Below are 17,250 nucleotides of genomic sequence, written 5' to 3'. Positions count from 1 at the left end.
TATGAATTTCGCTGCCTCACGACAGTTTTCTTCGAGTAATGCTAGCTCCAGGATTACAACTGTGCCATCTACTACCAGACATGTTTAGAAATTCTGTACAGTCTCAAGAAAGGAGAGGAACACCCCGCATACTTCGTGCCGTTGTCACTGCGTCATTTTGCCTTCCTGTCGCATCTGCCTCCACCTGGCACAGCAGCAGCAGGCCATATACTTTGCTTTCGCCAGCCTACCCAACCACCTTTCTTTCACTGAATTCCTCTCTATCGGCGAATCGTGAGGCAGCCTTATAGCGAAACCTCGAGAGACTGACAAAACGAATGTCACAAAGATAGTACCACCTTGGCGATCGAGTGACGCTGAGGAGCGTATGCTTTGGGAACGTACCTGTAGAGGGAAAAGCCCGCCACCATGCGCAGCGAAGTGACTTCTTGACCATTGTGCCAGCTGAGTAAAAAAATCACCCATACGCCACTTGTGTGACTTCTGCTTTTCTTTATTCTGAAAAACTAAAAAAAATACCTGCGACTAGATAGTGTTACTCCGCTCGTTCCTGTGCTTTCATGAACGAGGTGCAAATCACGTACGTGTGAAGTCATGATGTTGAGGTAGGTAATTGAAAGGATCCACGAATTAACTTTTGAGTTATTCACTTTAAGGTGCTTGTTCCAAAAGGTAAATTAAAGCCGAGCAGTTGTGAGCAATGTTTGCGCAGCAGAAATTCACAAATGTGGCATCATTTTCAAGACATCCCTCCTTTATAGGTGTGCTAAGAAATGCATTGGCATTCCAGCTGACATGTTCCTAAAACTGCGCGTTCAGGATGATCGAAACTGCAACACCCATGCATTATTGACATATTTTAGGCACCTACAACGTGTCTTAAGTGTCTGACGCCTGTATCCACGGCGGACAGTCGTAATCTCTTTTGGTCGTTTCCTGGCACTAAGAGCATTGGACAAAATATGCATAGGTAAGCCAACTTAAAGCCGAATGTCCCGGATGACTTTATCTGTTCGATAACGGCGCACAAGTGCGACAGTTCACAGTGCTGCAATATCTGCATAAAACAGCGCTCAATCCATTTATGTGACGCCTCGTGCTATCTTTCTTTTTTACTTTTTGTACATATGCCTTGCTGCAAGGGCACCGAAAAGAATATATTGAAGAAATGGTGCTAGCATCTTCAATTCCGCTAACGAGTCGTAACTTGGTTATTGCTTGGTTTCAGTTAGGAATTAGAACCGGTATCATAAAGTAAATGATTGAAAAGTTAATTAGTGAATAGTTTTGTAACTACCCACCTAGAGATTGTGATTCGTCGTGCAAGTAACGCCCATCTGTTCAAAAAAAACCACCGAGTAGGCCGCATTGACAAACCTCTCCGTGCCGTTAAATATTCTGTGCCACTAAAGATATATAAAAAGGGAACACGGTACATACTTGCTTCCATAGGAGAGAAGACATTCCAAAGCTCTCGCATGTGTCATATATAATGAACAAAAGAAAATTACCCCTAATCTTTTCTTTTGTACGATAGTCATTACAGCTCATCGATTGCACAATTCGTTCCCAGGGCTTTGGTTGCTTGCGAAATAATTTATGATTTAATGATATTATTGTATCTAATACTTATGCAGCTTTAAGACATTATTCTACTCAGCCTTTTATTTCAAAACTCAATCAAGTTGCTGGGCAGTTGTTACAGCGTGTCAATTCTTGACGCTTTAAGAAGCCGTGTGATTCCTCTGTCCAGCCATGACGATCATCGGTTCCACTCCCATGATCAAAAACTTTATTATTTTGTACAGTTCAAAACACACCATACGTTTTTCTATAGGACACATGAAAACAAGATACGCGCCGAAGTAGATTATATCTGCTTTCTTGGAAACGCTCGCACTGCAAAAAATAAAAGAAAGATGAATTATTGATTACTTTCAGTACTCCATGCATCACCAACACAAAACATTGTAAGTTAATGCAGCATCAATCTTATTTTGGCGTCCAGTGTGTTATGTTTAATGTGTTTCATAAGTACAACCATCAGTTTCTATTTGGGGATTGATAAAGGCAAACTGAATAAACAGCACTCATGTGACCAGTATCATATACCTACAAGCATCTTGAACTTCCGTTTACTTCAGTATTACCAGTAAGTAGCATAAAAGTCCAACGCATAAGGCAGGATGGGTCGACAAATCAGAAGGCGACGCAATTACCCAGAGGAAAATTTCCCATCGGGAAGCTTTCGAAAAATCAGAAAATAAAAAGAAAACAACAAGGCCGTCTTGAGACGAAATCTCCAACATTGCTTTTACCAGAAGCTACTATAAAATTACGGAAATTCTTCAAACAAGTTACTTCGTTAGACATATTTTGCATGGACGCACGAGCGTAAACTGTTTTTAAAGATGCTATAAAAGAGGGCAACTGGCATATTCTACAGATTAACAATGTTCAGTATCCGACTGCGTTCTCGTACCACATAAGTCACACGGCTTCCTCCTCTTGAGTGTGCACTCTGTTTTCAATACTCCATTTGCCTCTTCTCACCAAAGTGAGCACGCAGAGAAAAAGTTAGATGCAGAAGTGCGTGAGATCTGTTCGTTTTCTTATTGTAGTACCTATCTCTCCACAACGTGTAACTCAATCAGTTAACAACCTAGTGTCCGTCCGTGCACCTCGTTTTATTTATTTAAACATGGCCATCACAAGTCTCTCACACACTACACAAACCCGTGGTAGTGCCCGCAAACCCTGAGATAGCGCAGAGTCTTCAGCTCTGGAACGACAATGAAGAAAAAAAAAAGGAAAACGAAGATGGTGGAAGAAGGGCAGCCTATCTTTTTTTTTCTTCATCTCACATTCGCAATCCCTGAAGAGTTTGAAAGGGTGACCAGCAATGTTTTCCTCCTCACACAACTTTCTGTAGATGCGAGGGCTGTCAGGCCCACAGAGCAGGTTATGTGAGCGCTGGTATAAAAGCAACCATCATACTTTGCAGGAACGGCAGTCACGTCGCCGCCTAAGTGTAAGAAAAGGAAAAATAAAGAAAAAGCAACGGTAGCGGGCTTGTCATCCGGTCCCTTAGGGCACCCCTCTGTCCACGGTTTCCGCAGCTTTTGTGCGACTGGCAGCCGCACAGGGAAGACAAAACGGAACGACAAACGAGAGGAGTTGCACGGTCCTGTCGGCAACTTGTACACAGGCCGCAAAAGCATCGTCCAGAAAGAGAACGAAAAAAAAACGCACATCATCACCAAACAAAGCAGGAAACCGGTACAAGGAAGTGTTCGGCGGTAAAGCCGCATGCCCATCACAGCGGTTCATTAGCAGCCACCGTCTTCCGTCGTTGGTCTCGGAAGAACCACGTACCAGAGCACGCCCACTGTCACACGGCCCAACACGCACGGGTCCGCCGAGCCGAACAGGAAGAGCACACAGCGCACTCCAGCGCCAGACACGGCGAATGGTAATCGCACACAAACACACTCACACGCACGCACACACGCAAAAGACGTCTGAACGCCGCGACCGCAACAGTTAACGGTGTACTCGTAGTACGCAGTCTCGCGGCAGCGGTAGTCTTCGAGAGGGAGGAAGCATAGTGGGCAAAAAAAAAATTGATCCCACTTCACCGTCGCACTTTTCTCGGAGAGTTCTTTTGTTTCCTCGAAAGCGACAGAATAAAGTATGGATGGGGCGTGAGTCCTGTTCCGCAGCTCAATGCCTTCTCGCGCCGGCAGCGTGGGAAAGCCAAGTGGGAATGTTCGGCCGAGTCAGTCGGTTATTGTTTCTCTAGGGCCCCTGGTGCCCAGTGCAACTCCTCACCACAGTCTGCGCCCGGAAGGCCACCGCGCCACCACCACCGATGCTAGACCGTTGTCTCTTCCCTCCGGTCCCGGAAACCACTGGTAATGGGATGGAAGAAAAAGAAAAGCGACGAAGAAGAGCGATAAGGGAGTGGAAGTTGTAGAAGTGCACAATATCAGACCTTTGTGTACCTCCTCCTTGCTGTTCAAGCGCGCCGACATCAGCCACTCAATGCCACTGTCAATAAGGGGTCGCGGCAGCAACCAACCATAAATGACACCAATTCTTTATTCGACAGCTTCTAGTCGAACATCAGGCAAATACGAAATTTTATTTGCATCGGCAATTCATATTAAATGAACAGTGAGAGGAAAAGTGCGTTTCTTTTCAATCGCTGAGTAAAGGTGTCGTATACATTCACGCATGAAGGATAAACGCAAGCATCGACCGCTTCAGTTCCTACGCTTCCACATGGATTTTCAATGTGGCAGCGACAAACTTATGGTCGGTTCCTTTCTCTACCCCTTTTCCACTCCCCCCGCCTCATGCCCACCGCTATGCTGCACATTGCAGCGGTGACCCCTCCCACTCATATGCATTGGCAATGCTGTGTAATTGCGCATTTGCCCTCCACGGTGGCAATTAAAGAAATACACTAGCATATACAGTACATCGCGAAAGATAGCCGGTTTATCTGAGTGCGAGTGATGACTGCTGCAAGTTAACACCAAAGAAAGGAAAGAAGATTCGGTAGTATCGTCTAGTATCATCTCCGCCACGCCGAAAGCGCCCTCGACGAAACTGTTGCTGCAACGATCGATGGTCACGCTTCAACCTTTGAAGCGGGCGTGACTGTCCTTTAATAGCAAGAAAGCTGATACTCGGAGACGTTTAACGTCTCAAAGTAATCATTATGTTATAAGCGACACCATAGTGGAATGATGCATCGCAATATTTACCATCTGGGGCTTTTTAGTGTGCATAGCTTATTCGGGGAACGAGCGTGTTTCTCTTTCTTTTTTTCTTGCGTTATTCCCTGATCTAAATCTAGCCGCCTGAGGACATTCGTCGCCCAAGCAACGCATTCAAACTACGATGAAGTGGCCTTATTGTATCTTATCAATACATTCATCAATATCAACACTATAGGCAAAAGAAAATAGCACAGTTTCAAGTGTGATAACAGAGACCATTTATAAGAAAGGGGTTTTCAAAGTGTCTTACTCGGTATTTTGTTAAGTATACAATAAGACACGGCAATGTGTTAAATTACCAGAAAAAGTTTATTGTAAGCTAGCCGCCTTGCCGCGAGGACACAGCTTCATTTCGTCACCATCGAACTATTTTCAGCACCAGGATGCACCTACATACAGCAGGATTGGCTGCTGGAGGGACAAAATTAGTTCTGTTGTGGCGACAAGGTACAGAACACTACTTGGCAACTTTGCGTTGGTGCACACAATATTTGCTTAAGGGACTACAGATACTGTCTGCCCGCAAAAAAAAAATGCGATCTCTATTATAGGTAATATACGTATGATTTTCGCTACAATTATGGCGTGACCAATCTCAGCATTCCTCTTCTTTCTTTACAAGTACTTAGCTCATGGTGGCCATCATTCGTGATAGCAAGAAATGCTCCGACAATGAAAGCAAACTTTGTTTCTCTGCCTACTCATGTAGTAACGTTTCCAAGAACCTATAATGCTTGACACAAAACTCTTTAGCAATTCCACTAATTGTGCACCATGTTCTCTTTCTGGCCGTCAGATATGAAAGCTGGGAATGCTAAAAGTTTTTTTGTTGTAACTTCTCTGTTTGTTATGTAGATTAACGAATTTTAACGGCTGCAGAACAATATATGAAACTGACATGCTAGTGGCACACACGAATTGATTCGTTCAATATATTTTCAGCTTCATTGTGCGTAAACATAAAACAGGCGTCTTTCCATATCGATCCGGACAGGTGCATGGGTGTTTCTGAGCTGTCGCAATGAATAACGCAATTTTGTTAACCATATCATTCTGAAACGTATTTTCTGTATCTGAGCACCTAATGCGTCCTTCAACACCAGAACGTGCTTAGAAATTAAGGCACTACTCATTTACTCCTACGTAATAAAGTTTCGTAACCACGAGACATCGTAAAGAAACAAACGGCTATGAAAACAAAGTATATGATGCACACTGCACGTAAAAATTTCAAAGGAATACTCGCAGCTTCTCGTATAAATTACACTTCTAAAGATAGCACCACCTGAGATTTATAAAATGATCTCATCTATAGTTTTTCGTTCTGCTGCGGCCCAAAGAACACTGCGTCCGCATCAGGCAACGCTCCAAGTCGATCGCAGAGGCGTGAAGGAAAAGGGAAAATAATGGGGGTGTGTGCCTTTCATCGCTGCTAAATTACAGAGGCATGCACTCTGTTAGAAAAAGCGTCCATTGATCACCTGGGCATAACGTACCGACGCGATTGCATTAATAACTAACATAACGAGAATGGAGAAATACAGGACGAAGTAAGAAGCTAACTAAACGAGAAACAAAGGGCCGTCGTGCCTCGCCAAGCCACCTTGGCGCCCTTGCTTTCGCTGCTGTCGGTGCCCATGGGCGGCCCAGAGCAGATTTCTCAGGCGGGCCCGCCTATCGATCGCCGGCCGCGTCCTCTCACGTCCCTCTCGCCGATGCTGCTGCTCTCGCCGTGTGTGCCTCTGGTGGCGTTCAGAATTCCAGTGTTCAGTGGAATGAGCGCAACCATGTGAAACTGCTTCTGACGGAATAAGTCGTCGAGACGGCGCACACGCGAAACGATGCTTTAAGCAGCAACACGTGCTTTGGTGAAATTATAGGTGCTGATGTCAGATGAATAGAGGGAGAATCGGCAGGTAGAGGCAGGAAGAGGAAAAAGGTGCTTCAGTAGTTTTCGGAAAACACAATGTGACGAGAGGGGGACAAGTGTGCGATTTGCTCTGTCGTGCTCGATTTGTAAGAGAACGTTTGTCCATCAAATCATTTGTTTTGTTCTTTCGAGCACACGACTAGTGGGGACGTACCTGATAAACTTTAGGGGGCATGCCAAGAATATGACTAAGAGCAACAACTTATCACAAGTGCTTCTACTGTGTGTCAACAGCTTGACTTGCAGCGATTGTAACAGCTACTGTTGCGTTTCGCCTGCGACACGTGGTTTTGCCGGCGCGACTGCGGCGGGGCGGCAGACATTTTGGCCCGATCGTCGTCGCCGCAACACTCATCGCCAGGTGTTTCCAGGCGCGTCTGCGGCGATGCGACCGCCTAGGGATCATCCTCGCATTCCAGTCATTGTGCCCGAAACAGGCGATGCCAAAGCAGGGATCTCATTCCAGTCATTGTGCCCGAAACAGGCGATGCCAAAGCAGGGATCTCGTTCCAGTCATTGTGCCCGAAACAGGCGATGCCAAAGCAGGGACCATCCTCTCATTACAGTCATTGTGTCCGACCGGCAGCGCCACGACAGGGTGCTACGAGATCGTGCTCGACATGGTGCTACGGCATCGCTACGACAGTGTGCGTCACCATTAGCCCATTGTACATTCACGTGCTCGTCTTTTGAGGGGTTCCTTCTTGCCCTCAACTGCGAGAGTATAAAAACAGCTGCCCCCGGACGCCAAAGGGAGGGCTCCGATTTCTTCTGTTGAGTGAAGTGCTCTCCCGTCTCTCTACTACGGTCAAACCTGACCGCCAACTCTTTGCGATGTTAAAATAAACAAGTTGTTTCGTTGTTACCAGTCGACTCATGCTTTGCCGGGACCTTCGGATGCTGCCAGTTGTACCCCAGGCCGCCAGGCCAACGCTACCCTTGGGGCTTGCGACCCAGGTACAACCACGGGCGTCAGCGCCGAGTTCCCAACAGATCGTACCAGCAGTCAGATCCAAACATCTGGTTGGCAGCGGTGAGATCGCCTCCGACTTCAAACAACTGTCTGCCAGCGGTGAGATCGCGACAACGGAGGCCAGCAGCGAAGAGATGCAGTTGACTGTATGCTGAGCAGCTCAACGACGATCCGGGAGCAGTGCAACGAGCCCTGTGTGACGACTGGTTGCCTGCAGCGGAACGACTGCGCGGAATTCCTGCCTGCGAGGTTTGGTGAGTGCGGGACTTTCTTCTTCTGAGCTTTGCCAGGCTTTTTGTTAGTGTTAGAAACAGAGCTGGTAATTGTGGTTGTCGTTGCTGCCGGGTTAGTTTGCGGCAAGACAATAGTAAGCAGTAGAGAAAGCAGCATTCAGAGCAGCCATGGATTTGAAGTCGTTGCGCAAACCGAAATTGTTGGAGCTTGCAAGAGAGTTGGGTCTGGATGTCTCAGACAAACTAAGAAAACCTGAACTGCTAAAGGCTATTCTTGAGTTAGAGGCTGAGGATGACGAGCTGTCGGAATGCCTTGAGACTATTGAGGAGAGGTCAAAAAGACAGGAGCGCGAACTTAAAGAGCAAAAAGAGAAACAGGAGCGCGAACTTAAAGAGCAAAAAGAGAAACAGGAGCGCGAACTTAAAGAACAGAAAGAGCGAGAGCAACAAGAGCGTGACCGTCAACACGCTTTGGAAATGAAGCGTCTTGAGGTAGAGATGGAACGCGCTCGTAATGGAAGTCAGGCACACGGTGCAGGAGAACGCGTATTGTTCAAAATGACTGACCTGATGCGGCCGTTTAAGCTTGGAGAGGACATTGGTTTGTTCCTGGTTAACTTTGAGCGAACGTGCGAGAAGCAGGGGTTCTCTCGGGAAACGTGGCCACAGCGCTTGCTCACTTTGTTACCCGGCGAGGCGGCCGACGTAGTCGCTCGCTTGGATAGAGAGGAAGCAGAGGATTTCGACAAAGTAAAATCGAGTCTGCTAAAAAAGTACCGGCTGTCTGCGGAGGCGTTCCGTCGGAAGTTTCGGGAAAATGAGAAAGGCAAAAGTGAGTCTTATACAGAGTTTGCGTATAGGCTTATGTCGAACATGCAGGAGTGGCTCAAAGAAGAGAAAGCGTTTGGTGACCACGATAAAGTTCTGCAGTGTTTCGGGCTAGAACAGTTTTATAGTCGGTTACCTGAGAACGTGCGATACTGGGTCTTGGATAGGCCAGACGTGAGTACGGTGGCTAGAGCCGCTGAGCTAGCCGAGGAGTTTGTGACGCGTCGAGCTCGCGGAGCTAAGGACGGTCAAAAGGGTGAATTTGGCTCGAAGTTTGAGAGGCCAAAGTTCACACCCATGAGATTAAAGGGGGACACGCGTAGTGCGGATGCGAGCGAAAGCAGTCCGACCAAACGTAAAGAGACGGCGGCAGCCAAACGCAGAAAGCGGTTCGAGATGAGGCGAGCGCGCTTGTGTTATACGTGCCAGAAGCCGGGTCACTTTTCGGCGCAGTGTCCGGAAACAACACCAAAAGTTGTGTTTTTTTCAATAGGCAGCACTGACGAGAACATGAAGCTTCTCGAGCCTTACATGCGAGACCTCCTCGTAAACGGGAAAGAGTGCCGAGTGCTTCGCGATTCCGCAGCTACGATGGATGTAGTTCACCCGTCTTACGTAGAACCCCATATGTTCACGGGCGAGTGCGCGTGGATCAAGCAAGCCGTGGAAGCTCATAGCGTGTGTCTGCCAGTAGCAAAGGTGCTTATTGAAGGACCTTTCGGAGCGCTTGAGACGGAGGCGGCAGTGTCATCTATGCTGCCACCCCAGTACCCGTACCTATTTTCAAACAGGTCCGATCACCTCCTGCGCGAGAAGGGGCTTTTGTTTGGTGAAGCTAGTGTTCAGGCCTTAACCAGATCGAAGGTTCGGGAGCTCGCTGCAAAGGCGGTAGTTGCGGGGCCGACGTTATCAAACAACGAAAAAGGGTCAGAGGCGCAGCAAGCTGATATTCAGAGCACGCCCGAACTGAATAAAATTGAGTCTGTAGCGTTGAAGGCGCCAGATACTGGAGAGGAAAATCCCGATGCGGGAAAGTTAGAAGAGCTATCTACTGATTTGCTCATCGCGCCTACGTCAGACGGACTTGATAGGTTGCTAAAAGTCAGCCGGACGGCTTTGATAGCCGAGCAAAAAAAGGATGGCAGCCTGGAAAACGTGCGCTGCAATGTCAAAGAAGGTATCGCCAGGAAAACTGCGCGTTTTGTGGAAAGAGGTGGAGTCCTGTACCGGAAGTATCTAGACCGCAGAGGAGTGGAGTTCGATCAGCTGGTCGTGCCTCAATGCTATCGTCAGGATCTGTTGCGCTTGTCACATGGGGGTTCGTGGTCCGGACACCTAGGAGTTAAGAAAACTAAGGACCGTCTCTTGCAAGAGTACTATTGGCCAGGGTGTTTTCGGGACGCAGACCATTTCGTGAGGACATGTGACACTTGTCAGCGGGTGGGCAAACCAGGGGACAAATCAAGGGCGCCGTTGAAATTGGTACCTATCATAACGGAGCCTTTTAGACGGCTCGTTATTGATACAGTGGGACCTCTGCCGGTAACAGCCACGGGGTACAGACACATTTTGACTGTGATCTGCCCAGCGACAAAGTTCCCTGAAGCAGTGCCGCTTAAAGAACTCAGCTCAGTTGAGATAGTCAATGCACTACTGTCCATATTTGCGCGAGTTGGTTTTCCTGCGGAAATCCAATCAGATCAGGGCACAGTGTTTACTAGCGCTTTGACGACAACTTTTCTCGAAAGGTGTGGGGTAAAGCTGCTACACAGCTCAGTGTACCACCCACAGTCGAATTCCGTTGAGAAGCTCCACTCCGTCATGAAGCGCGTGTTGAGAGCGTTGTGTTTTGAACATCGAACTGACTGGGAGCTGTGTCTGCCTGGGGTGATGTTTGCTTTAAGGACCGCGCCACATGCGGCTACGGGGTTTTCGCCAGCTGAACTGGTGTACGGTCGCTCGCTTCGATCTCCGCTTCGCATGCTTCGAGAATCATGGGAAGGTAGGGGCGACGACCCAGTCGTGGTGGAGTACGTACTTAAGCTCCTCGAACGCTTAAGAAGGGCACAGGAGTTGTCAGGTGAAGCAATGACAAAGGCCCAGCAGAGGGCCAAGGTTTATTATGATCGGACAGCCAGGGCCCGTCGTTTTGAGGTTGGCGATGAGGTCATGATATTGCGCACATCGCTAAACAACAAACTAGACGTGCAGTGGGAGGGCCCAGCACGAATTGTTCAGAAACTGTCGGACGTTAACTACGTGGTAAGTCTGCCAGGAAAGCGGAAAGCACAGCAAGTTTACCACTGTAATCTGCTCAAACCTTATAGACAAAGGGAAGCAGGGGTGTGCATGATGATAAACGTTCCTGAAGAGCTTCCAGTCGAGCTTCCGGGACTAGGCTCAGTGACGAACAGGGAAGACACCGGTCAAGTCATTAGTGACCTTATCAGTAAAGCACCGCTGTCGCCCGAGCAGAAAACCGAACTACACCAGCTATTACAAGAGTTTCAAGGTCTGTTCTCTGAGAGGCCTGGTAAGACTTCTGTACTTACTCATGATATAGAACTTACCTCCACAGAGCCAGTACGATCCAAGGCGTATCGGGTGTCACCCCGCCAGAGCGATATTATGGAGGCTGAGGTAACGAAAATGCTACAGCTCGGTGTTATTGAGGCAGGTGAGAGTGATTATACCTCCCCTTTGATTTTAGTTGAGGTACCGGGCAAGGAACCTCGTCCTTGCGTCGACTACCGCAGGCTTAATTCCATCACTAAGGATCAAATTTATCCGATCCCTAACATCGAGGAGCGCCTTGAGAAAGTTAGTAGCGCTCAGTTTATTTCCACCCTAGATCTTGTCAGGGGTTATTGGCAGGTTCCACTTACAGAAGAGGCTAGTAGGTATGCGGCGTTCATTTCACCAATGGGAACATTCCGTCCTAAAGTGTTGAGTTTTGGTTTGAAGAACGCGCCATACTGTTTTTCAAGTCTCATGGATAAAGTGTTGCGGGGACAGCAAGAATTCGCTTTACCGTATCTAGACGACGTAGCGATATTCTCCGCATCCTGGTCTGAGCATATGGCACACTTGCGGGCAGTGCTAACCCGCCTGCGCGAAGCGGGCTTGACAGTCAAGGCTCCTAAGTGCCAGATAGCACAGGCCGAGGTTGTCTACCTCGGTCACGTGATTGGTCAGGGTCGTCGCCGCCCCTCTGAAATAAAAGTGGCCGCTGTGCGAGACTTTCCGCAACCGCGCACCAAGACCGATATTCGGTCGTTCTTGGGTGTCGCCGGCTACTATCAGAGGTACATCCCTAGGTACTCTGATATCGCGGCTCCCCTGACGGATGCTCTAAGAAAGACAGAGCCTCAAACAGTCGTCTGGGACGAGACCAAGGAAAGAGCTTTTAGCGCCCTAAAGAGTGCCCTAACAAGCCAGCCTGTGCTACGATCGCCAGACTATACAAAAGGGTTCATTGTTCAGTGCGATGCTAGTGAGCGAGGCATGGGCGTTGTACTGTGCCAACGGGAAAATGGAGAAGTAGAACACCCCGTCCTGTATGCTAGTCGTAAGCTGACCAGTCGTGAGCAGGCGTATAGCGCCACCGAGAAAGAGTGTGCATGTCTCGTGTGGGCCGTTCAGAAATTGTCATGCTATCTAGCCGGCTCGAGGTTTATCATTGAGACGGATCACTGCCCTCTCCAATGGCTGCAGACCATCTCTCCCAAAAATGGCCGCCTCCTGCGCTGGAGCCTCGCTTTACAACAATATTCCTTTGAGGTGCGTTACAAAAAGGGGAGTCTCAACGGTAACGCCGATGGCTTAAGTCGAAGCCCCTAACGTAGGAATCAGCCTCAAAATTGTTTGTTACTGATGTTTTCTTCCTGAGGCAGGATTTTTTTTTTAACATATTGCTTTTGTTTAGTGTTTCAAAGTGATGATATGCTTTCTAGTGCAATTTTTCAATTTGTGGACGCGTTCTGAGTGATGCTAGACTACTGTAAGGAACTAGGCAGTGGTATAAAAAGGGGAAAGAGCCTGGCAGGGCTTAGTGAGGGTTGTGCCGTGCTTGCTGACTGAGCGGTTGAGTTTCAGCGTAGTTCTAACGCTTGCCGGGAACAGGAACAAAAATGTGAACTCTCCCGAAGTCACTTTGCAGTGTCCCGTGCGAACCTGAACAAGAGAACGAGGCCTTCTCTGTGCGCTGCGCTCAAGAAACGTCGAGGGACGCCCGACTTCGGTTATGAGCATCATCGAGCGACATCCCTCCGGACAGCGGATGCAGTCCCCTGTCCATCGGGATCTCCTTCCCCCGGCGGGGCGGTCTGTTGCGTTTCGCCTGCGACACGTGGTTTTGCCGGCGCGACTGCGGCGGGGCGGCAGACATTTTGGCCCGATCGTCGTCGCCGCAACACTCATCGCCAGGTGTTTCCAGGCGCGTCTGCGGCGATGCGACCGCCTAGGGATCATCCTCGCATTCCAGTCATTGTGCCCGAAACAGGCGATGCCAAAGCAGGGATCTCATTCCAGTCATTGTGCCCGAAACAGGCGATGCCAAAGCAGGGATCTCGTTCCAGTCATTGTGCCCGAAACAGGCGATGCCAAAGCAGGGACCATCCTCTCATTACAGTCATTGTGTCCGACCGGCAGCGCCACGACAGGGTGCTACGAGATCGTGCTCGACATGGTGCTACGGCATCGCTACGACAGTGTGCGTCACCATTAGCCCATTGTACATTCACGTGCTCGTCTTTTGAGGGGTTCCTTCTTGCCCTCAACTGCGAGAGTATAAAAACAGCTGCCCCCGGACGCCAAAGGGAGGGCTCCGATTTCTTCTGTTGAGTGAAGTGCTCTCCCGTCTCTCTACTACGGTCAAACCTGACCGCCAACTCTTTGCGATGTTAAAATAAACAAGTTGTTTCGTTGTTACCAGTCGACTCATGCTTTGCCGGGACCTTCGGATGCTGCCAGTTGTACCCCAGGCCGCCAGGCCAACGCTACCCTTGGGGCTTGCGACCCAGGTACAACCACGGCCGTCAGCGCCGAGTTCCCAACAGATCGTACCAGCAGTCCGATCCCAAACACTACTATCAATGCTAGGTTTCTATATGCAAGCCTTGGTATTACGAACGAAAAGGTGGGTCGGAAACTAGGTCAGCCTTAACGGCAGGTAGGATACTTCCTGTATAAAATTCTCCCAAAAAAAGCTTTTATCTCTTCACGCTGTAAAGCGCCCGAATTGACATGCCAAAAAAAAAAAATAGACGTTCGTTTTACTAGCTGGTAAATGTAACCAAGCTCTGACAACACTGATATTTTTATGAGGTATGCGATGTGTGGCATCTAAGTACTAGTTTAACAGTAAGTCCGTAAACAATTAAATTGAAAGATAAACATCTCGTATAAGCGTGAAAGTGGCCCTCTGTGAAAAACTGGGCAAAAGTAAGGTTTCTAAGCAACAATACCTCCACACTCACAACTGTAAGTCAACATCATCGGTTTTTTTTAGGGACACAATTATTTCAGCTGTTAGAGAGGGCAGAAAGTACTTTGAGGATGCAGATTAGCGCGGTGGCTGTAACTGCTGCCTAAGACACTGTGCGCACTGTTAAAGGGGACGCTTATCAGAAATTTGATCATATCTTGCCCAGGATGGTACACTCGATGGTATGCGAAATCTTTTTATCTGCGAGGAACTATATTATCATGATGGTTCGTAAGCATTAAGCAGCCAGTTGACTAGACTAGACCATCCCAGCTTGTGGATGTATTAAGAAAAATAAAGCCTTTGTGAAACCTGCCAGACGTCTACGAATTTGACCTGAAAATATCTCCCCTAGCAAAACAGTAAATGTCGCTGAAGGAGTTCAAATATTCGAGACATGCGAGTAATTTTGTTTGACTGCTTCAAAGCAATCTTATTATAAAAGCCGCTCCGCATGACAAGCATTCTATTGAAAAACTTTAGCAAACACTGGAGCAATCTTAGGGACGCGTCTGCATTCAGAGTGGCAAGGTTCTATCGACAGGAACGGTCTTACAAGCTTTGAACGACGTGAGATCCGACAAATGCTTCATCTTTCTTCTTTTCTTCTAGAAATAGCCTGAGACACACATAGTGAACGAAGTGTTTAGAGGGAAGGGCAGGCGAGAATGGTGAAGGAAGGTGATGGAATGGAATGTGCGTCTACGTACTCACACGCACAGCTCCTGAGTGTTGTGGCCCGTGACCTGCTGTGTCTGTTGCTGCTGCTGCTGTTGCTGCTGCTGCTGCTGATGCTGGTGATGCCTCATAAGCGTGGCGTGCGCGCCAGGTGAGAGAACCCGCGCAGACGCTGACAACGGGAGCAAGGGCTGGGCTTCCGGATGGTCCGACGGGAGGAGGCTGTTCGGCTTCGGAGGCACCTGCACCAGCCGTGCCCACCGATGCTACGTTATAAAGACGTAGAAAAGCCTATAGGGAGATGAAAAGTCCACTTGTTGACTTTACCAGTCTCGTAATCTCGTACAGTCACTAAGCCTCCTAAACTCGTCCCAAACCCATTTGCAGCTCTCACATGGTTTCATTTCCTCTCGCAGTATACTGAGTGTCGTAAAATATAAATGCCGAGTATGCATGATTCTTTATGCAAAACTGATCGCCGAACGCCACTAAAATTTCTCAAAGAGGTACGATTTCACATGAAGTTCGTGTTGTCACCGCGTTAGCGGGCTTTGCCTTAAACACCGCAAATCCGAAGTGGCTTTTACCAGTAGTGATGTCACTGGATTTTTTTTTATTCCGCTGCAATAGAACGATGCCACCATATGTCCCCGCATGATCACGGCGGGGTTGAAAGCACGATGCTCAATGTAGCACTAACAGATGGCCCCACCGTTCAGTTGTAGTACAATCGACGTGTTTTTTTGTGGGATCGCCACAGAGGGCACGCATTTCGTATTTATTGTAGACCGAATTGGGGAGAGGAGGTGAACAGGGCAAGTAATGGTCACAAATGCATTACTGATTGCAAATACGTGCAAAATGGTTTGTATCAACGGAATTTGAACGCAGACGAGCCACCGGTCTTACAGGAAGACTCTTGTATACCTGGCGCGCCTCTTTAAGCCACACTCAGTCTGTATAAAAGGCAAATAAAGCTTAACTATCCGTAAATTTAATGAAAGACTATGGCACCTGCCCAAATGCTGCTTCTGCACGTACTTTGTGGGCTTTGATTGACGCAATTCTTTTTGAAACTTAGGATCAGTAAATAGATATTAACATAAAATTCCTTAAAACAGTTTTACGTAGTGTGAGTAGAGTTATGTTTATTTAAAAAACCCAAACCAATCGTTTTCGATCACAACTTCGTTGAGTTTATATTTTCAGAGCACTTCATATTACAGATACTTCAACTAAAATGTAACACTCAATATGCTAATTTCTGATTCAGAGGTGGGTCGACACAGATAGAAACTCTCCAACCGCTCAAAATTGGAGCCCTCTCAGAGGGAACCATCCAGGAATAAACCGCGCAATGATTTCTGCAATAATAAAGCTCCATCCTCCTCCTCCTCCTCCAAATTATACAGCCGATTGCAAGTGAAAAGAGTAAGTTAGTTTCGTTCTTTCAGCCAAGGGCAGAAGCGCAGCTGTTATCGACCCTGCCCAGCTTCTAGAGTCACCTCCTACAACCTAGACGGACGCCCTACGACCTAGACTGGTGTGCTATGAAGAATTAGGTACGACACATTGAGGTTTCTTCTTTGTTGTGTCTCCCTCCTGTGAATGCAAAATTAGCGCACCGAGTTTGTCAAATTTGAGGACGAATATCTCGTTATAAATGTGGTGTGGAAGTATCAAACAAAACGGAGTTTTTTTTGCGAATACGATTGTCTTGAGTATTATAAATATAAATTATCCCATAACATTGAAAGTAGGCAAGGAAAATAGTATTTGTTTGGAAATTATGCATTTGCTTACGCGACTTGCTGCAAAAAATTATATCCGCCAAGGTGCATACACCACCTGTGCAAGCAGTATTTGCGTAGCCAGTATAGCGTTCTGATTATATTTACCCACGCGTTGTGGGAATAGATTTAAGCGAAGCTGTCACTGACGTTTCCGACAAACATTATCTTTGTTTCGCCAACATTTGCAAGTGTAAAGCACATGACCCAGATGTGCATAATTTTACTGACAAACGCTTCTGCTCACATGAAGTTGTGGTGCTGAAACATGCATATTCCGTGCATGGCGGTGAATGAAGTACGATGATAGAATATAAAATGACAATGACTGTATGACGAATACGGCATCATGATGACATAATAGTGACGCTGAAATGCAGCAAGCCAGCATGTAGGGATGTTCAGGTGTCACAGAAGAAGATGCAGTACGTTTTTAAGACGTTCCGGAGGTTTGTGTTCTGTTCTTTATGGCTTAAAATAATTAAGTGACAGATGCGTTATGTCGCTTTTTTACTCCGTAGGAATAGCCATAACGTACGTGAGCGT

The 17,250-nt window shown here is 47.6% G+C and overlaps 1 protein-coding gene across 2 annotated transcripts in view; it reads right to left on the bottom strand.

Moving 5' to 3' along the window:
* Positions 1 to 2,671: 2,671 nt before the first annotated feature.
* LOC142572643 (neuroligin-4, Y-linked-like) overlaps positions 2,672 to 17,250 on the bottom strand; it is a 745,917-nt gene continuing 731,338 nt past the window's right edge. For both annotated transcript variants that reach the window (XM_075681902.1, XM_075681903.1), the window contains 2 exons: positions 14,951 to 15,156; positions 2,672 to 3,911 (listed from right to left, as the gene is read on the bottom strand). In XM_075681902.1, the coding sequence (XP_075538017.1) occupies positions 3,875 to 3,911; positions 14,951 to 15,156 (243 nt within the window). In that variant the 3' untranslated portion in view covers positions 2,672 to 3,874. The remainder of the gene's footprint in view (positions 3,912 to 14,950; positions 15,157 to 17,250) is intronic.

Source organism: Dermacentor variabilis, chromosome 2 (genome assembly GCF_050947875.1).
Source record: "Dermacentor variabilis isolate Ectoservices chromosome 2, ASM5094787v1, whole genome shotgun sequence".
Classification (NCBI taxonomy): Eukaryota; Metazoa; Arthropoda; class Arachnida; order Ixodida; family Ixodidae; genus Dermacentor; species Dermacentor variabilis.
The sequence above is the reverse complement of the archived record's forward strand: the minus strand, read 5'-3'. Positions and strand labels throughout refer to the sequence as shown.